Below are 21,371 nucleotides of genomic sequence, written 5' to 3'. Positions count from 1 at the left end.
TATGAGGGGCAGTCAGTGGGGTAGGATGAACGGCAAGGAAGAGGAGAGGAAATGCTGAGTCAAAGAACAATATTAGAGAAGCAGTGGTGCAGAGACTGCAGAGCACGGTTGAGAGATTTGAGTGTCTCATGGAAACCTTCCTTGGAGAATTTTTGAGATCCAACCCATGATTAGGAGCACTGCTGATTTGTTAACTATTGCTATTAAAGAGTGCCTTACAATTGAAAAACAGGAAAATTAATAAAGCTGCAGGACTTTTAAGTTCAATATGTTATTTGATGTTGTGTTTAGCACTTTGGTCCAGCAAGCTGCTGTGCAATTGGGGGTCAAGACCCTCATTATGCTGGTTCCTTTATATAAAGGGCCCTCTGTCCCTGCCCAGAGGAGCTTACAAGCTAGACAGAAACGCCATCCTCCTCCCTTTACAGGGGAGGCATACAAATCAGGTGGTTTTCCCAAAAGCAAGATGGACAGATGTTCAGAGTCAGGATAAGAATTTAGGAACAGCCTTGGTGGTTCAGACAGAGGGTTCACCTAGCCAAGGCTCACAAGGAGGGAGGTCTTGCATCCAGCCCCTCCACCTCCAAATGGTGCTGCAAAGGCACATCTCCGCAATCAGGCTGCACTCGCTCCATCTCCTCGCTCACACACAAAGCGGCAGGACCTCTTAGTTGGCAGTGAGGGTGAAGCACCCGGCCAAGGGGCGCGGACCTGGTCCCACGGGTGGGGGGACAGAAGGGGGAACATTATGCACACAGTGGTGAGCACTGATGTGTTTGTGGCCTCCCCTCATTCATGCCAAGAGGGAGACCTCAGTGCACAAGTACGTTCAGTGCCCGAGGCTGCAGCCTTGCTTCTGGCTCCTCCAGAACCACTTTTTGAGGCTCGAATTTTGGCACCCCATCGTTTACACTTACCTTATCTGGGTGCAGATCACTTGGTTTTTCTCTGTTTTCTTTCTCCGTAGCCCCCTAGCCCCCCTTGCTAGGCAGGGATTCAAGTTTTCTTCAGGATGTGTGCTAGCATGATCCTGAAGAGAAGTCAGTAGTGACAGTAGCAATACAAACCTGGCAGGACTGTTCTAAGACCAGGAAGGTGGTTTTTCCAAAGTGAGCTTCATCCCTTGCCCTCTGGCTGTGCCGACCCCTGTGCTTTTCCCAAATGTGGGCAGCTCAGCAGCATCCCTCTGCTGTGGCCATGGGGGGATGGCATCCCTGTTGTTCCCCAGAAAAAGGAGGAAACCCTTTTTTTTCATCCGCTCTCAGTGCCCGCTCCTGTGAGTGTAATCCTGGCTCTCCTGTCTCAGTCCTCCTTTCCCAGCCTTGTGAAGTGCTGCCCCAGGGCTGTACCTGATCCACCTCTCCCCTGTCACATATCCCAACGGCCAAAAGGATTGACTTGAAAGTAATCAATGTCCATCTGACAAGCAAATCCAGCTGCTCCTTTGAGGGAAATTCCTCACTGTGCTGTCCTGGGCAGTTTGGATGGAGCATTTTGTGGGGAGAAGCTGATCTCTTTGGACCCTTCTGAGTACTCTTGGGAAACTTCTCCAGGTATTTCTTGCTTGCTGCCCCCAGGTAGGACTGAGAGGACAGCAAGACAGTGAAAGCAGAGTTCGGCGGAAACCTTGGCAAATTAGAGGGAGCCCCGCCAGTCACACTGCTGTCTTCTGTGGTGGGGAGCCCACCAGAACAGTTGTCTGATCTGGCCTTGGCCAGAACACTGGGGGCCCTCCGAGCTGCCTGACTGTTGGAAGCGGTCCCACAAGGTGAGGCACTGGCTGTGCAGCAGGAGCTTGCTGATAAGGCTATGGGGACTGACTCATACATGTTCAGAGACTTTTTCCAGCTCAGTGCGGGTGACTGCGCATGGAGATGCCAGCAGCAGCGGTGAAACGTCTGCAGGTGCTCCTGCCAGCAGCTGTTGCAGCGTGGTGGTGGAGCACAGGCTGGTGCAGGATGTTCCATGGCTGCAAGGTTATCAGGACGGATGGGTCAGTCTGCATTGGAAATGCTGAGAATCCCCTCCCTGTCTGGAGGAGGACATGCTGCCTTCTGGCAGGAGGCAGCAGATTGCAGTGTGTGCGTGTGCCTGGTGAAAGAAAAGGCATATCCCCGAGAGAAAGGAAGAGCAGGGTATGCATACATGAGCTGCCCTGTCTCCCCAGGTACACTCCCAGCCTCCAACTTTTTTGAGTTCAGTGGACCTCCTGAGCCTCTAGTAGTTCATCAGTTTGGTACCCCTTATTATATCTCTCCTCCAAGGACTTGTCTAGTGCCCCTTGAGCCCACGCAAGTCCTTTGCATACGCTGTCCTCCGGAAAACAGCTTGCAGATCTGCTGTCCCCATTGCATCATTTTGTTTGTTTTCAGCCTGGCTCCAGCTGGCTTCATTTGGTTATGGTTTCCTGATACAGCAGGAGCTTAGCTAACATTAACTCAGCCACGGTGTAAGGGGTAAGTTTCCCTCCACCCCTCCCAGTGCTTATTTTGTTCCATCTCTCATACTTGCCTGACTGCATGGTAAGTGGATTGAACTTGCTCAAATGGCTGGGTTAATAAGCTGAATCATTTTATCTTCAATCAGAATTTATAGGGGGAAGTGAGGCTGCACTGCACAGACGGGAGCACAAGGCGGGAGGAGGGAGGGAAAGCAGGAAGGATAGGGTAGAAGGAGCAAGACAAAGTGTAAGGCTTCTCCCTTTCTGTAGCAGCAAAGTTGTTCAGCTCAAGCCCATCATGGGGCTGTACCCTCACAGTGGAGCTTTTTTATCAGCAAATATTAGACCTAAAAATAGCAGGTATTTCTGCCAGTGGACTAGAGCAGGAATATCAGAGCAAGCTGTTGGGGGGGGGGGCCCTCTTGCACATTCCCTTTACTGTCTGCAGTTGAACTCTGCTCACAGCTCCACATTCACGAAAAAGGAGTGTGTTGGATTTATCCTGAAATATGTTTTACGGAAGATGTTTTGTTTAGGAAAAGAGCCCAGTCATAACAGCCTGCAGAAAGGCAAAGCACAATACACCTACAACAAGCTTCTCGCTGCTTCCCCGTGTCAGACAAACCTCCCACCAAATCCGTCGGGAGTTCTCCTGGGCCAGATGTGGGTAAGAAGCTCAGGTGAACAGGCCGTTCCCATTACCCTGCAGCACATGTGCTCAATGGGTGCTCTAGAGCTTTTCCGCATCGCTGTCCCCTGTGCTTTAGTAAAGCAGCAGACTGACGTGCAGTGATGGACACCTCCTGACAGCAGACGTGCTGTTCTCGGTTTGCTTTCCATGACCTCCCCACGAAATAATCCCCTGACTTCGAAGGGCCTGGGGATGACCCGGTGAAAGCCACTGCTCTAAATGATGGATGCAGAAGCTCCCGTGAGCCTTCATTTGCTTTGCTGGGGCTCCCTCCGGTGGCCTTCAGCTAGAAGGGCTCACCCAAGGCAATGCTGCAAATCCTTGGCAGAAATTGAGCTGGACATAATCCAGTGTTTCCTACGGTGACCCTGCTGACGGCATGCGGCGCTCGGGATGGGCGTCGAGGGGCCAGCAGAGCACGTTGCATGGCCCAAAGCAGGGTGCTGAGTGTCCCCTGTGCTCCAGAAGCAGGACGGTCACTTCAACTCGGTGGTGGGCCCTGGCTCCCCTCCTGCCAGCCCCAGCAGCCCGGCCGGGAGCCCTGGGCTGCCCCAGTATTCGTACATTAAATGTGCAATTCGGTCCTTTGGAGTCTGCCTCTCCCTCTTCCGCAGCGTGGCCTCTCCCCGCTGCAAGGCGGGTGCTGCTGCCCCGTCCTCCCCGGGGACCCTCTCTGAGAAGATGCCCGTGAGGGGACTCAAATGTGGGATCTGCTTTGGGGGAGGGAGGGAAAGGGAAAGGCTGACTGACCCTGTACCAGCATGGGAGCACCGAGGAAAGTGTTAGCAGACCAGCTTGAGTTGTGAGGTGACATCTCTGGGGAAACTCCTGGTGCAGCGAGAGGAGCAGGACGGTTGCAGGGAGGCCCTGAGAGGGAATGGGTATGTGACACCTCAGGAGCTCATGGCTAAAAGAGGCTGTGGCGTGTGAACTCTACTTCCCCAGCTCCCTGCAGAGTCCTGCGGCAGCAGGCAGCCCTTCCAGAGCCCAGTGGGCTGCAATGGAGCCTGCCTGCAGCCCCTCTCGCTTTCCCAGGGGGCCAGAGCTGGGCAAGGGAGGCTGCGGTTTTGCCACGGGGGTTTTGCTCAGCTCCCAGGTGTTCACTCTGTGTTTGTGGCCTTTGTCAGAGAGCCTTAGTTACCATAGGTAAAGAGGCAGAGGAGGAGATACACCTTGAAAAAGCAATTTGCAGTGGAAACCTGCCAGAAAGCATGTTCAGAGGGGCAGCGTGAGATGAAGCCCAAGCCCAAGCTATCATTTCTCCACTGCCACCATCGGCCTACAGAGGCCAGGTAAGCTGCCACAGGTCTGATGACCCATGCTGAAATTGGGTTCTGCCCTCTGCATCACATAAGTGCCTTGGAAAATTTTACCCAAAGCCAAGCTGCTTATTTTCAAAGCAAGAAGCTCTAATCCTGTGAAAATATTATTTTCCAATTATGACTTGCAGAATGGCTGATGCAGATCTAATCGATCTGTTTAGTCAGTCCTGTGAAAGCACAAGCATCAAAGCTGCTGGCTTTGACGCAGCTGAAGAGCTGTGTTGCCTCGTGTGAATTCTTCTCATTGTTGTTTTAGCCCTTAATTTCAGGGCAGTAACTGCAACAACAGACTTCTCTGCTACCACCTGACTAAGGAACTGATGAGGCTTAGGAAAAAAAGGTCAGTATTGTTAATGCTAAGCTATATGCTCTTAAAGCATTTCCCTGGAGCTTAGCAAGAAATAAATGTTCACAACATCCAGCAGGACTGGTTTTTTCAGAGAAAGGGCCAAGATCGATAGTATTTACAGTGCTAGTTTTAGCACTGAAAAGTAGCTGTACCTGAAATAAACCTAGCTCGGTAAGTAACACTAGGGGTGTAAATCTGCAGGAAAACCTATGCAGCACTGGATAGCTGTTGAAATGTCCTTTGAGTGTAGCACAACCAGGGTCCTGGAAAGGACCTACTTGCCTCGTCTACATTAGCAAAAGGCAAAGGGCATTTCCAAGGAATCCAGTTTTAGAGTTAGTTTTCAGAGCTGAGCAATACTGAATGCTGGAGTAATACTGAATGCTGGAGTAATACTGGACAACTATTTTCCCACAAGATAAAAATCTATTTAAAACAACCACAGCAAGAGCATTAGTTTCTGCTAACTTTGTTCGTATGAGGTAGTGAGAGAGCTGGAAGGTGACAGTGTCATGGAGAGGGAACCTGAGCTCTGCTAGGACAGGGCAACTGAAGCCACAGCATAGCTCAGTAGCTCGGCAACTGGCGTGAGGCTACTCAGGCATTTAGCTGATCCCAAATTAAAGATGATCCCCTGCCCCTTCACTGATGCTGCTGAAAGGTTTTTTTCCCATTGCATGTCCTGTCACCTGGAACAGCTTTTCTGTAGCCCCTGGCACTCATTAGGCTCAGATGCACGCTGCTGATTTCGCTTCTCTAGCCCATATTGCCTCTTGTTGTATTGAACGGCTAAAAGCCTCCCTGTGGAGCCGGCTGAGGAGCCTGAGCAGCTGCCAGCAGTGGGTTGGCAGCTGCAAAGGGACCTGGGGGTCCCTCGCCTCAGCTGCCCACCCACGCCTCGCTCCCCCCCAGCTCCCAGTCTGCAGACACCCTCCAGCCTGATCTCAGAGAGACGGCAAAGATGGGCCAGGAGCACACCGCAGCGGCCAGGAGACTTTACACCCGTGGTGTTGCAGTCTCAATGAGCTGGCCTCACAGGTCCCAGTGATTTCCCTGGTCTCATCTACCGCAAAAAAAGCCTGAATTGTATTTCTTTACTCTCCTTAACAGAACAAGAGTTACCATTACTGCTTATACTTGAAGATGCACTTAGATTGGAGGAAGCCCTCTGCAAGGGGCTCTCAGGCTTCACCTGACTCCTTGGCTCTGCCTGGGACCCCTCGGTGGACCTGACACACCTCTAGGGAAGAGGTTATTACCCAGAGGTGGGAAGTGGTTGGCTATAACTCAACCTGACGTGAGATATTTGAAATTATTTGAAAATGGCTGAGTTTGCCCGAGTAGTGCATGCACTTGCTACAGTTTTTGAAAGAACAGTGTGAAAAAAGTTCTTTTGAAGCAAGTGGCATCTGTGGTGTGTAATCAGGGTGTTCATCACCTTGAAGTGGATGTTGAGGGAGGCATCTCCACGAGATGAAGAGGGATTGCTGGTCTACCTTTGTGACAGTCATTAAAACGGACCACTTCCATCTTTGCAATGGCTGAACGTCAGCAGATACCCGTCCAAGTCCATCTCTGTGCACTTTTCCACGCATGCTCTCTCTGCCCTTTGTCTCTCTCAACAAATCGGCAGCTACAATGAGCACCCTAAGGCAAGATACATGGCACTTTAATCAGTATGCCAATGCCTACAAAAGAGCCTGCTTGTTTTTTGCCCCATATAGAACTGCTTTCCTAAGCAGTTGTCTTCACTGGAATGTCATGGGAATTTTGCTGTAGTGTGTTTCTAGACCAGAAGTGGTTTTAAAGTCACAGCTGCAAAAAATGTCCTGTTAGCAGTGCTTGGTTATTGAGCAGGTATATTGATGCAGGCTCATTAACAGCTGCTATTGACTTAAACATTCTACTAAATAGCTGGATTAGCAAGGTCAAATCTTACAGCTGTCATTCGTCACTCTGTTGTGGTAGACACTGTGTGTCTGGTCCTGAGCACTCCTACAGTCCAGCTAGAGGTTGGGGAAGAAAAAGAAATAGCTGCTCAGTTCATCTTTCCTGGTGATTCCCCATCCTCAGTCTATCGCTAACTGTGACCAGTTGAGCACAGAATGCCATCTCCAGCACGTATCACTGGGTGGGGGCGGAGCAGGCTTGCAAATATGGCTCTCTGATTAGGGGGATGATGGTGTGCCAGTCCCTCTTCCAGCACCCAGTCCCTGGGGCATTGCCCTAAAGCGCACTCCTTGCCTGCAGACAGTAGAAGTCCATGCAGCAGCGAAGAGCTGATGGTCCTCTCCCGTCTCTGCCCCTTTCGTGCAAAGACATGGTGCTGGGTGTAGCATGGGGTGTGTGTGCTGCTTCTGGGCTGGTGCAAAGGACTTGGTGCAAAGGTCGGGAGATGCCACGTGCGGGAGAACAGGAGCCTCCCTGGCCATGGATGCAGCAGCCATGCTTAGAGAGCTGAGGAGGGCTCAAGCTACACATTTCAGCTCTGGATTTTGTGCAAAGCCTTTAGACTGAGGGTCACATAAAACTGGCTTTGCTCTGGAGTCAAGCCTCCCTTCGCAGTTGGAAGGGTTTAGCTTTGGCTGGTTGGGCCATGGAAACGCACTCAGCTTGAGAAGTAAGCATGCAGGGGAAAGTCAAACCCAGCGCTTACCTCCAAAGACTACTGTGGTCTGGAAGACAGTGAGCTAAAGAGGTGTGAAACTAGGCAGCAGCACCTGCGAAACCTCAGCACTTTCCTTTGCACCTTCTTTTGTCTGGCTGATAACACTGCTTCCCTCCTCTTGCCTATCTATGCCAGGTGTTAGAAGAATATGGCACATTGCTTGGGGGCTGCTTGGGAAAATCTAGCTGTCTGTGGCCCAGAATGAGCTGGAAGATGAACACTTTGAAAATCAGATCCTGGTTTAAGGGTGAAAATGAAAGCTAAGCTCATTTGAAAATGAGTATTTATTTCAGTCCCTTATGTAGAGAATAATGTTGATAGAGCAAGCTGGTGGGATGGATGAGATTCCTGACTAACTCAGGTCCTCTTGTAGGCAGTTTGGGTGTTGGTGCTTTTAAGACGTTCAAAAAAGTCTTTTACATGTGACTGGGAACAGTAACAAAGACCCTGCTCAACCCCTTCTGGAGCTGCATAAATTTTCAGACACTAGAGCATGTTTTGCCCAAGTGTTTTGTAAAGGAAAAGTCAACTCTGCAGTGTGGCAACCTATGGGAATAGATGCTAAATGGATGTAGAGCATATTGTGATCTCAACCAAAGACCGCACATTGCTTCTGATATGCTGTGAACAAGCTTGAATAATTGCCTGCGCTACAGTTTATGGATATAAAAAGCACTTGCCAACTGCGGTAAACGATGGAGCGGCCATGTCAAAACCCTTGCAATAACATTCACTGAAGAAGGGCAGATTTTTTCAGTCTCTTCTGCTTTGTATGAAGACATTTATTACATGGCATTACAAGGGCTGCACTTTTACTTACATGGCCTGAAATTCTCAGGCTCTAGGAATCCCAAAGGGAGGGGAGCAGTTTTCAGGAAGGCTGTCCTCATTTTCTCAAAGATATATACCAATCTTTTTTCATGCTTTTATTGATTACAGCAGGTATTCCATTTGCTGATTGTTTACTTCTTTAACCAAGCTGGATCCTTGCAGGCCAAGATAACCCAGCCCCCTGGATCAGGGCAGGGGATTGAAATGAAGGGACACAGCCACAGCAGTGCACAGTGGCTGAAGGACTGGCCCATTCACAGTTGCAGCTTCTTGAAATTCTTGTCTTCAGAAAAAAAGAAAATCCCAAATTCCAGAAGAAGGTAGTGCAAGAGAGGAGGAACAGAGTACGCAGGGACTGGCGTGATGGCTGGTGTTAGCAGTGTGGGTTGGAAGAGCAGGGGGAAGGGTGCTGTGTGCTGAAGGCTGAGTTGTGAGGCTCTTGGGAATACTTTTCCCATCAGGAAACATCCCTTTGCCCTCTGTGGATGCTTTCTTTACACCCTTCCTGGGGGGAGCACAGTGGGCAATAAGCAGATCCAGTACTATAGCCAATGTGGTCGTGCCTAGTTCCCTTTTTTCCCTTTCCAGGGTAATTAGTACCAATGTCTGAATGTCTGCTTGGAGGTAAGACCTTCCCAGCTGGGAAGTACTGCCCATCCTAGAGAGGAGCAGAGCTGATGGAGCCCCCAGGACCACATTTTGTTACCACAGGGAAGATTTAGTGGCTGCCCTCTTTCTCTTAACCCACTTCCCCTCAGGTCATCCCTGCAGCAGGAGCCAGCTTCTAACATAGGCTGGGACACTGAAAGAGGATGGCCACAACAGGGCCATAAAAGCAGTCAAATCTTCATGCCCTTCAGAGGATGATGGCCTGATTTTTGCAGGGGTGTTGTGAAGAGCACACAGCTCTTTGGAAGCAACAACTTTTTTAGGTCCTCTGGAACAGGACTGTAAAGCAACACAGGCCCAGAGGAAGACTGAACAGCATTGCCAGAAGGTTTTAATCACTGAGCAGCACAGAAATACACAGAGGTATCCTAGTGAATAAAATTGGGGAGTCAGAGGGGAGAGCTGGACAAGACTTCGGAGTGAGAAAGGAAGGTTGGATGCACTCAGTGGCAAAACAGTGCATAGTACTAGAAGAGTCACGTCTCAGGTAGCTCAGTGAGGCTGTAGAGCATTCCTCTTGTCATGCAGTAGGTGGAGAAAGAACACCAAGTGTTGGGCAACATTACTTAGTACAAATTTTTATTTGCTCATCTGCCCAAATGCTATCAGAAGCCTTCAGAACTGCTCTCCTACATCCACAGCTGCTCATAAAGTGCATTATTTAAACCTTTATAACTGAGAGCATCCTCACTGGGTCACTGAAAAGCTCCTCTGTGATCTACAGGTCATTGTGTCACCCTCGTAAGTGAGAAATGTTATGCAAGTACTTTTGTGTTTGCGTGCTGTGAGTTTAGATTTGGGGGCCTGCATTCAAAAATGATTGCTCTAAATTTCCCTCCTATTATTGCACCCACAGCTGCAACTCCCCTCCTCTGCACTGCTCTTCCCAGCTGTAACATACAAAATTCCTTTATTTCTTTTACTCAACAGCTGCAGTGGGGATTTTTCTGTTTGCTTGTTTTCCCTCACTGTGTTTGGTCCCCTGGCTATGACCTTCTGACAAAACGCGTAAAGCAACTGGGGAGAAAAAAAGAAAGGGAAAAGAGGAGTTGTTTTAGACTGGAGATGCTGTGATGATCTTTATCGTTTAACCTTAATTATGCACAGAAGAGCCATGGTCCTTGGTGTTGCATCAACTCTCTGAAGTCTTATCCCATCTGCAGCGCCTGAGCGTAACACTTTCCTGTGCGTTAAAGTCTGGGAAATGTGATGCTCTTCAGCTTGATTATCCCTTAGTTTGCGGTCTTCCCCCCAGCAGTGTGCTCCAGTCCCCGGCCTGTGTGCTCTATTTACCTTGCAAGATCATAAGAGACATCCAGGGGATCGCTGGCTCATACTGACTCCTTCCCCTCCTCCTGTGATGCAAAGCAGCCGTAAAGCTGCGGCGCGTAACAGCTGAGAAGAACTGCTGAGAGCAGGCCTTGGCGTTGTTAGTGCACGCACACAGTGACGCACGCAGAGCCGGTCTCAGCATTTTGTTCACCAGCCGATCGCGCTAATCTTTTTGCCGCTAACCTCCACCACCCTCATACTAATGCTCATCCTCACATGAGTGCACATAAACCCAGCAAGAGGATTTGGGAGCAGCTTAGACAAACGGTTCATTAGGGTCTTTCTCTGCCACGTGATGTTTTTTTCTAAGGTTCCCATCACCAAGCTACTGTAAAAATAAATTCTCCAAGTCACCAGACAGCTGCCACCGTAACAGACTCGTCTGGCATCCGGGCATAAGGGATGGGGATCGTTATCCCATCAAGAGCTAGCTTTTTTGCTCTCGCTTAGGCTGCTGGATGAACAGAGTGAATCCCCTTGAGCCAGATGAAAGCTGTGATTATTTTGTGTTTCTCCTCAGCACAGGGAGATTTGCAGATCCTACGGCACTGCATAGATACTTCTGAACCCGGTGGAGGTTCAGAGAGGTTCAGCCCCGTGGTTGCTTGTTAAAGGACGTGCTCCCTGCAGTAGTGTCTGGATGCTGTTTGTATTGTGCAACCGTGGTAAGTTATCTAGGTTAACTTTAAATAACCTAATTATACAGGCAGCCTGTGAACGCACAGTACCTGATGGAGAATCGTGTTGGTTTCAGCATCTGTAGTACCAACAGGTCTCTCAGTGCCTCTCACTCTCTAACCTGAATCAATAATATGCCTTGCCTGCCCAAACCCCCTTTCATCAGTGTCCCTTTTAGATCTGACACTGCCTTCTTGCCCTGTCCACCTCCTGTCTTCTCTGTAAGCCAATCTCCACAGTCCCTTTAGCACCGACAAACAGCTCAATTCCCACCCAGTGCCAGGCTATACCTGAGTACTAGAAAACTACTGCAGCATCACCTGTGATTAGGCAATTTTTGGAGCTTTCCTGGGTGGTTTAACAATTCATGCAATGACATCTACCTTCAGTGTCTAGTGTTTTCCCTCCAAGCCCTGCTCAGACACTGAGAGGCAGACTTAAACCAGGACTGTGTGGCTCACTGCAGGATTACCAAGTGTTTGCAGGGTTCGCAGAATGCCCTTTACAGAGCTGCTTGTCCTGGACAGACCACCCTCCTTCCATGATATCATCTCTTCTCTTCCAGTTTTCTTCCAGTGCTCCTACAGACCTCCTCCTCCTCCCTCTCCTTCCCCACTACAACGGCACCACTTGTTCAATTTCCCTCTCTCTCTGCAGATAAAGCCACTTTTCTTTCTGGCTAACCCCTCGTGCAATCTCTTTTCTCCCTCTCCAGACACCGCCCCTAGTCTCGTCTGCTTCCCAAATTTTTCACATTGCCTGTTTGCTGAGTAAATATCTGTGGTAGAACATTGCCTGTGATATCCCTGCTGCTCCCTGTATGCCCCATCTTCCCAGTGCAAAGGCTGGGTATCGATCCTTTGGAGAAAAAAAATCTATAGGATCACTCTGCTACAGGCTCTGTAGGATGATCTGCTCAATGCAAGAATGCTCATGTTGACCATGCAGAAATAACTCACATCTAAACTGTCAAGAGCACTGCAAGAAAAAAAAATTATAAAATCAAAGAACCATATAGCAAATTTTGATTTTCTTTTTTTTTTTTCTTAGAAGAGGTCTCAATCTGAAGATATATCTTTTTTATGTATTTAGTTATTTAATTATTTGGTAGAGGTTCATACCAAAAAAACAATGGGCATAATTTCTCCTTTCCTCTGAAAAATAGTCGAGTTTTTAATTCCTAAAACTGTTATATGACTTAGCATAATTATTTGCTTTCAATGAGTAAACAACATGTCACAAAACAACCCTACACTCTCAAATTCTCTGGTCTGAAAAAAAGTGGGTGTAATTTCTAGAGCAAAGGGAATATTTTATACTGCAGGAAGAGGGGCCATGGAAGGCTCATGGAGATGAGATCTAGCTGCAAGGCAGAGGAACTCTCAGCAGCAAGCTCTGTGGAGTTGCAAGAGAGGTGGGTTTTTTAACAGAAAAGACTAGGCGAGTGGAAAGGGCTCAAATTGTACCTCTGCCTTTCTGGGTCAGAAGTCATTTTGCTTGTTGTTCCCAGTCACCATGATGATACTTACCTCCTCTGGAAAGTGCTCTGAGATCTACAGATGGGGAGAAGCATCATTGCTTAGCGGCTGTAAATTTCCAAACCTGCTCCTGTTCCAGTTCTCCTGCTCTCTGGGCGTGCTAGATGCTCTCTTCGCATCTCCCACTCTCTGGGCGCGCTGCTGCAGACTGGGAAGAAAAGAGCATCTCTCATTCCCTATGCAAATCCATTGATGAAAACATAAAATGCATTGTGCTGCTAAAACTTGCTGAGCTTGTTTGAATAAATGCCAAGGATTAACAGCACGTAAATTCACCATTGATTTGACAACAATGATGTTATGTGCCCTAAACACTGATGGGATTTGTTCAGTATTTAGGATGTGGGCTCTGAGGTGGAAAAAAGGGATTGCTAGTAATTTTTTAAGCCTCTTTGGCTGCGCCAAGGCAGACTGTTGGTATTATATAAATTCTTTAGATAAAATAAATATCAGTCTTTGTATGACGAGAGTAGATATTTAACTTTTCCAGTATACAGCTGAATAGTAGATCTGACTGTGGATTGCTATGAGCCAGGAAATAAAAATCACCCCATCCCTCTAAAATAGGGAGGAAGCAGATGTTGGAGTGGAAAAAGAATCCTGAAGGCCAGCAGTAAAACAGAGGATTGTGCCTTAAAAACAGTGAGACAAAGATTTCTCTTTAGGTAGAAAACTAGAAATGTCACTTCCATGACTTGTTAGTTGTGGAACCGAGTTGTCCCTCAGTTATCGTGCTCTCCCTGGCGGCGGTGTTCAGCAGCTTTGCAACCATGGTCCCTGTGGGACAAAAACTATTGTGCTTAGGAGTTGAGACCACCTGGGACAAAACTTGTGGTACAGGACTTGACCATTCATCAAGCAAGAGTTGCAGAGTCAAGGGAAGGAAGAAGTATGATGATTTGTACCAGGACAGGCTTAGCCCCTCACTCTTCAAGCCAAGCTGCTGGAGCGCAGGGCATTGCTCACCTGCTCCCAGTTGGGCAGCTGATGGCTGTTTGGGAAGCATGGGAATTTGCAGAGTTCTCTAGGGACACACTGATCTCTCTTTAAAAGAAAAGCAAGCCAAGTTTGGGGGGTTTGTATTTATTTATTTAAATACACTTGCAGAAAGTTAGGCTCCTAGATCTATATTTAAACTTCTTAATACGTGGCCTGATTTTCAAAGGTGCTCAGCATGTCGCAGCCCTCCTACTAACTGGCTTCTTTCTTGCTATGAACTATCCTCAGAGGGGTTTTCGAGTGTTCTCTTTGCTTTTAACAAGGAACACTTATTCATCTAATAAAAAAGAATATAACACCTGCCTTCTCCCATGTCAGCCCTCCCATGGCGTTAGCCCTGCAGCCCCAACCACAGTTAAGCATGGTGTGCAAATTGCACTGATAACATGGCCTCACCTCCTCCCATCCAATTTAAACTTTAGCGAGATATCAACAGCATTCAAAACTCAACAGAAATTGCTACTTTGGGGCTTTCCATGGTACTTGGTGGGGGTTGAGTGCAGAGGAAAAGGAGCCTAGCTGCAGTTATAATCAGTTGCTCCTTCCTCCATCAGCATCCCAGGTCAGACATGGTAGAAAGGTTTGGAGCTCCTGACCATGGCACTGTCCTGGGTAGCGTGCATATATATGTTTGAGGAACAGGAAATAGGTCTTCTAAAGAAAGGACTCTTCCCTTAGAAAGAAAGAAATGCTGTGTGTTCATTTCCAGGGAGAGCTTTTAGTAAGCGCTTAGCAGCTCATGAACCAAAACTGATGATGCTGGCTCCTTAGTGAGCCTGCCCTTTTAGCTTGACTGCTTGCATGCTGACTTCCATTGACTTCTTGCACCCTTTCCAAAGCTAGGTCTATGTAAGATTAAGAAAAGCATGGTCGTTTTTTCCCACTCACCAGCTCCTTCACACACATTATGCAGTATTTTCCACCACAGCGAGACTGGTAGGAAGAAAACTTGCTGTCAAGTTGCAAGCTGCCCTAGCTCTGTGTGGCTGTCATGAACTCCTTTTTGTACCTCATAGAAATATTCCTCCAAAGGGAAAACTTAGTTTGATTAGCATGCTGCAACAATTTTATCATTAAATATTGGCAGAGATTATTCACTCCCTTATATTGTCACTAAACAGCTTATGTCTAAATGCAGAGGACCATCTAAATGAGTACAGTCATACCTTTTTTGGGTTCACAGGTCTATTCAAGAGAAAAGGCACTGGGACGCATTCCTGCTTTCTGTAAGAACTATCTGCGGAGTTGCACCCTCTGCAGGTTAACAGAGACCACTTGACAGAGGACATGCAGATCAGAGCAGAGGGGTTGCCTTTCTTGGCTCTCCTGGGACTGCAACACACCGGTTGGAAACAGTAATGCCTGTTACATTAGCACTTCAGAACCACATATAAACCCTCCACAGTTACACCTGACCAGTCACTGCTCCACATAAACACTTGCTTTTCTCTTCTCATTGGGCTTGTACAGAGCTTGGCTTGGGGGTTGGAAACAGTGCCTGACTCACCTAGAAATTGGCAGGTGAAAGTCAGTCATGCGGACAAACTAAGAGCAGCTAAAAACAAGCAAGGGCTGTGCTTGATCACTGATGCCTGCTTTACTCAGAAACATGATCTAGGTTTTCTGCAGTTTGTCCTGGGCAACATCTTTTACTAAATGTCTCGTGTGTTGGCAATTATGTGTGATAGTTTAGGAAGGGATTCTTTCAAAGGTAAGCTAGACATTTTGAGTTAGACTCACATTCTAAATTTGCAGCGAGGCTTTGGGAAAATCTGCCTTTGATGCATTGCTTTTGGGAGCGCTCATGAGCACATGCACTAGTTTTTCTTCTCTTTATAGGAACAAATGTTGTGCATCCTGTGAGAAGTCTGGTCCCCTGAACTGGTGCAAAATGATTGCTTTCTCCTCTCATACCAAATTCCCACTGGATGGGATTCATCTCACCAGCTCTGCTTGTCCAGAAGGAGGTTAAAATTAGAAGTGCCTCCCCTAAGGCAGCTGTCCAGGCTCCCTCCTTATCAGTCGAGATGGAGGCACTGCTGAAAGGTGTCTCATTTCACCTTTCCTTCCCACCTACATTATAATGTGAGCCTTCTGGAAGCATCTGTTTCTCTGCACTGACTGGACAGGGAGCCTGGACAACTCCTTTGGACTGGACACCTAAGTTTTAGACCGTTGGAAGTTAGACGTGATGAGCCTCAGGAGACTGCTTGCTGCCCTGAGGTGTGCAGGCAGTATGAAGTCTGTATCGGGAAAAACTTCTGTAAATGAAATTTACATTTCAGTGAAATATTTTGCCCATAAAAGACAAAAATGCTTGTCAAAGACAAAATGGATATGATTAATTGTAGGGAGAGCCATGTAAATGTGGGTCCAGAAGAAACTAATGACATGAAACCATAAAGTTGGCTGCCACTTTTCAAGTATTTGAATGTGTGGTAAAATACATAATTTTAGATGAAATTTAGGTGAAGACATATTTGTCATTTTTCTCTCAACAGCCTATTCCCGTCATCCCGCTGAACATATGGGGTGCTCCGATCACATGTTGAACACACACATGCTCCAGTCCTGGAGCAAGCTTCAAGCTGTGGGTAGATGATAGATTTTGTTGGGCTTCCCTGTGAGATAAGGGGTGGTGTGTAGGCAAGCGGCTGCTTTCCTGGTGCTTAACTAAGAACACCGATGTACTGCTGGTCGGTGTTGCTGAGAGAAGTACAGCCCACCTGGGCTCCCTTCTTCCTCCCTGCCCCAATAATCCGCCCCCATTCCTGCATGGGGAACATGCTGGAGGTCAGAGCTCAAGGGTTTGGCAATTTCTTAAGGACTGAAAGATGCCCAGAGAGGAGCCTGCCATTGTGTGCGTTGCTCCCTGTGCTCCTGATATAATCCCTGGTTTGGGAAACACAAAGGGGATGTTCCCAACACACTGCAGGGATTGCATCCACCCCTCATGCATGGCTGGGACCCAAACGGTATGTCAGACTCGAAAATCTGTCTCACTTTCTGTGTCAGGGCACAGTTCCCACCTGCTCCTCTACCAGCCAAATAAATCATTTGCTTTGTGCGCTCCAGTGAGTGGCTTGGGGTTTGAACCTGTTCCCGTATCTCTCCTTTCATTCTGCATATATCAGGTCACTGCTGCCATTTGGTTAAATACAGGTTAGCAGCTCTCTGGTACTGAGTGGCTGAGGAGAGATTTTCTTTTCTCCTGGGACAAAGACCTAAATCTCACAGAGCTCTTGAAGAAAAATCTTGGTAGAGCTTTGTGACTCGTTTGCTTTCCCTTCATTTTCTCAAGCAAAATGACAGATTTGGGACAATGGAACTGAATGGGGGATTAGGTCTGTGTATTGTGGTTTTTTCCCTCCATGTCTTGAGGAGGGTTTGAGCTCATTTTGGCACCTGATTTAAGAAAAGCCTTCATACCCAAGAGCCATGGCCAGACCACAGCGCCTTTTCTTGCTGGAGCTAGGTGAGGTTGAACTTAAACTCGTCTGTCTTCTTAGCAGTCTCTACTGCCTTTTAGGGTGTTTTTCTGCTCCACTTTTTGCTTTCCATGAAGGAAAGCCTCTGTAACGGGATATTCTGGTTCCCACTTTTCCTCAACTTGCCTCCCTGCACTGTGCGGGGAGGGGTCACGTGTGGGACTCAAGGCCAAGGACTTTCCAAGGCCACGTGGCACCTAGATGGCAGGCAATGCACAGCTGAATGTCACTTTGCCTCCGTGCTTTTCTGAATTTAACTCCTCTGGCCTGGAATGATCCCATTTCTCCCAAAGCACTGATGCCAGGATCTCAGCCACCCTCAGTTTCTTTAGTCCCTGGCACCATGAGAGGATGATTCAACCCCTCAGCTCTGAAGTGCCCTCTCCTCTCTCCCTCGCTCTCCGCTCGCTGCAAAACGTGCTGAGATGCTCAAGACTCCTGACGTAGGTGCTTCTGCTGTCCAGAAGGCCTCTAGGATGCAATCACTACACCACTGGCTCCAGTGGAAATGGGGTTTCGGCTGTCGCCGCAGCCTCGTGTCGAGCCTTGCTGTGGAGCTGGGCAGACTGGCCACCATTTCGCCGGCCAGCCACCTCAGCTCTCTGGCAGAGCTTGCTGCTCCCGCGGTGGGCTGTCCATGCACCCCTTCCCCGATCTGTCCAGGATGGTGGATGACCCCTTAAAGGTGGCTTTAAGTGAAACAGAAATGCAAAGCAGCCATAACCAGACACACATGTTAAGCAAGATCTGTGTCGTGACACCGGGAGATGAATCTCCCACAACACTCCTAAATCAAAACAAGGACACTCTCAAGAGCATCTTTGGGACGGCTGTTATGGTTGGTGACCAAATGTATTTTTCCTTCTTTCTTTTGGCAAAGTATTTGTTTGTTAAAATTTCTGTTATGTCAAACCCGCATTCGTGCTCTGCATCATGCATTAGTCCTGCTTCCCTGCCAGCCCCGCCAGGATCCCCATGCCAGGGGTGTCAGGCCCCTCTCAAGTGGCGGAGGCACTTTATAGCATGTCACAAAAGAAGTTTCCTTTTCTTCAACCTGAATCAAACCCTTTTTCCTCGCTTGGAAGAAAGTTGTCTCATTTATTTGGAAGAGACTTTGTGTCTCTGTTTCAAGGAGGGGCAAAAATGGAAGCAAATTAACGAAAAGCCAAGGGCGGGTTACAAAGACCTACAGAGCAGACCTCCTTCACAAGCGTCCTTGAGACACCCACCAGGGTGTCCTGTTTAGCCTGCTTGATCCCGTAGAAGACCTGCCAGTACCCTTGGGCACCCCGTGTCTCACAGCCTGCTGCCTGGCATCATCCCTCCGGGAGATCTGGCACCGATTCCAACCAGACTGTCATTTCCAGGTCAGTCTCCACATTTCTGCTGACCATGTTGACTCCATCATGAGATCATGTCTTTCCAGAGAAATCCCGCTAATGCCTTCATTCTGCGAGACCGGTATATATAGGGGGAGCTTCCCTGGGGCTGCAGTGCGCAGTCCAGCCAAGGCATCGCTGTCTTCCCAGCAGCTGCACTGCCCCCTCCGCTCTCCCCTTGCAGCCACAGGTCGCAGCAGCAGCAAGCATGGACATTACCATCCAGCACCCCTGGTTCAAGCGTGCTCTGGGACCCCTCATTCCAAGCCGTTTGTTCGACCAGTTTTTCGGAGAGGGTCTCTTCGAGTATGACCTCCTGCCTTTGTTCTCTTCCACTATCAGCCCTTACTACAGGCAGTCCCTCTTCCGCAGCGTGCTGGAGTCGGGCATTTCAGAGGTAAGGGCTCTTCGGCTTCCTCTCCTTTTCCTTCCTCTCCTTCCTTACGTCTCTGCCTGCTCCACCCCACCGGTGGCTCACCGGCGGGGGCCGGTGGCTGTAGCCCCCGTGCTGGGGTGCGAGGGGGGCGAGGAGGACCTCCAGCCCACCGCCAAGCACAGCCCGCTCGCCCCTTCTTGGGCACGGAGGGAAACCCTCGCTGGGGAGAAGGCTTCCCTTTGAGAAACGGAAACTATTCTGGCTCCTGACGGTCGTTTCCGACACGTAAGAGGCTGCCTTTGCTGCCCTCGTGCCCGCCAGCCATATGGTGAGGGAAGAGCTAGGCTGCTCCCGGAGTAAGCGCCCACGAGGGCAGCTCGGCATGGGAGAGGACGCCGGCGAGTGGGAGCTTCCTCCGGCCCCTTCCTCCACCTCAGGAGCTCAGTGGTTGTTGCAAGCCCACGCTGGAAGACCCAGGAGCAATTCCGTGTAGGAGGAGTGCGTAGCCATGGGGGCTGTGCTCCGAAGCTCAGGGACTGGTGCTTTCTCTAGCCCTCTCATACTGGTTTCCTCCCAGAGCTAAGACCACAAAGAAACCATAAATCACTGAAAGGACGAAACGCATGCTATCAGAGAATATTACACTGGTTTCCGTCCTCTCTCGCTGCTGAGTACAAATGCCTGGTGCATCTGGCAGATCACTGAATGCAGAGGGGTCCCCAGCAGAAGAATAGCGGTGAGAAGTGACGCCTCTGCCCCAGAGCAGTAGCAATGGTGCAGATGCCCACTGTGGCCTCCCAGTGTCACCGGGTCCCCATGATGGGAAGAAGACCCCCACTGAGGCCCATAGTCACAGAAAGAGAAACCGTGCCGCCGCCAGACCACCCCTTCTCTGCCTTTTAATCTGCCACGATGCTGGTGCTACCTCCGTGCTTAGAGCTAGGGTCTTACTGTCTAACAATGTTCGTTTCAGGTGAGGTCTGACCGGGACAAGTTTACAATCATGCTGGATGTAAAACACTTCTCTCCTGAAGACCTGAGTGTGAAGATTATCGATGACTTTGTGGAAATCCATGGCAAGCACAGTGAAAGACAGGTAAGTGGAAGTGATGGTGATGGCGGAGAAACTGGGGAGTAAAGGTCCATTTTCTTTCTTTCCAATGGTCCTCAGCTGAAGGAGAAAAAAAAGAATATATCAGAAGAAGGAGTTATTTATTGATTGTCATTATTGGCATGGCCTGTTCCCATAGAGCCCCAACCAGATATCTGACAATAATGAGCTGATCCACTCCTCTTTTGTTTATTTTCAATCATCACCTTCCATAACCGTCAGATGACGATGTCCATTGTTCACTAATAACATTGGACCAGACAAAGAACATCATCTGGCGCTGCCAAAGCATGGCTGAGTTTTCATAAGCCAGAACCGTTAGTGAAAACAGAGTTTTCATGTGCTGATCTAGGAGAGAAAAGCAAGAGCAAACAAAACAAAAGAAAAACAACCAAATGCCTGAGGCTTGGAAACTTTTAACACGTATGTCATGGAAATATCCGTGGGGGTCTAAAAGTGAATTATACCAGCAGGGGTTTAATTCTTCTCATACATTTTTTTGGCCAGACAAAGCTCTAGCCTGGAAACAGTATGTATTTTTTAATATAGTTATTTTTTCCAGAGGGAAAGAGCAGCCATTTTCATGGCTGACTTAAAAAAAAAATTTGCATTTCTCATTCTTTTGGCCAAAAAAAAAAGGGGGCCAGGGTTGTGTACTTTGGCTGACACAGCGTTGCTGCCTAGTAAGGAAATACATGGCCGCACACGCCCGCCTTGTTTTTACCTTCGCAGAACCCCAGACTTTCTCTCCAAGCATCCTTTGAAATTGGAGACTATGGCAGGGCCCCTGTCCAGATCAGATCCCGACCTACAATATGGCCAAAATCACACCCTGCTGCTCTGCTCAGCTCTTGCAGCTTCAGGGACATCGTGGGGGGACACCTGCCCCTACAAACCCGTGAAATAGCGTAAAAAGTGGAGATCGCCCGGCAATACCAGCAGTACAGTGTCACGATAAGCCAGGCCAAATGCGGACCCCCCTCCTATGGAGCCACGGGCTCGGGCGGAGGGAGGCACGGCGTGGCGCTGGGGGGTTTCTGACGGGTCTTCCCCCCTTTCCCCGCTTCCTCTCAGGACGACCACGGCTATATCTCCCGCGAATTTCACCGCCGGTACCGCCTGCCCGCCAACGTGGACCAGGCTGCCATCACCTGCTCCCTGTCCAACGACGGCATGCTGACCTTCTCGGGCCCCAAGGTCCCCTCCAACATGGACGCCGGCCACAGCGAGAGGCCCATCCCCGTGTCCCGGGAGGAGAAGCCCACCTCCGCGCCTTCCTCCTAAACCCGCCTGCCGCTGCGGCATGCCGGCTGCCACCGTCTGCAGGTCTCATTCCCAGAGCCATTGCATAGATATCAGTGAATATCTAGAGGGGTTTCTTTCGTTGGTTCCCCCCCCCTCCCCTGTGTTTCTTTTTTTTCCCCTCCCTTTCTCTTGGATGGGACGAGGGGCTGGGTGAGCGGCTGGTGGACTTTGAAGCTTAAACCTGTGAGCTGTGCT

At 49.0% G+C, this 21,371-nt stretch overlaps 1 protein-coding gene across 1 annotated transcript; it reads left to right on the top strand.

Moving 5' to 3' along the window:
• The first annotated feature begins 18,592 nt into the window (after window positions 1–18,592).
• On the top strand, window positions 18,593–21,155 carry CRYAA (crystallin alpha A). The gene is made up of 3 exons (XM_075034701.1): window positions 18,593–18,781; window positions 19,734–19,856; window positions 20,946–21,155. The coding sequence occupies exons 1-3, from the start codon at window positions 18,593–18,595 to the stop codon at window positions 21,153–21,155; spliced, it is 522 nt and encodes a 173-aa protein (XP_074890802.1).
• The last annotated feature ends 216 nt before the right edge of the window (window positions 21,156–21,371 follow it).

Source organism: Buteo buteo, chromosome 8 (genome assembly GCF_964188355.1).
Source record: "Buteo buteo chromosome 8, bButBut1.hap1.1, whole genome shotgun sequence".
NCBI classification, from domain to species: Eukaryota; Metazoa; Chordata; class Aves; order Accipitriformes; family Accipitridae; genus Buteo; species Buteo buteo.
Note: the sequence above shows the minus strand (reverse complement) of the source record. Positions and strands in the feature narration are given on the sequence as shown.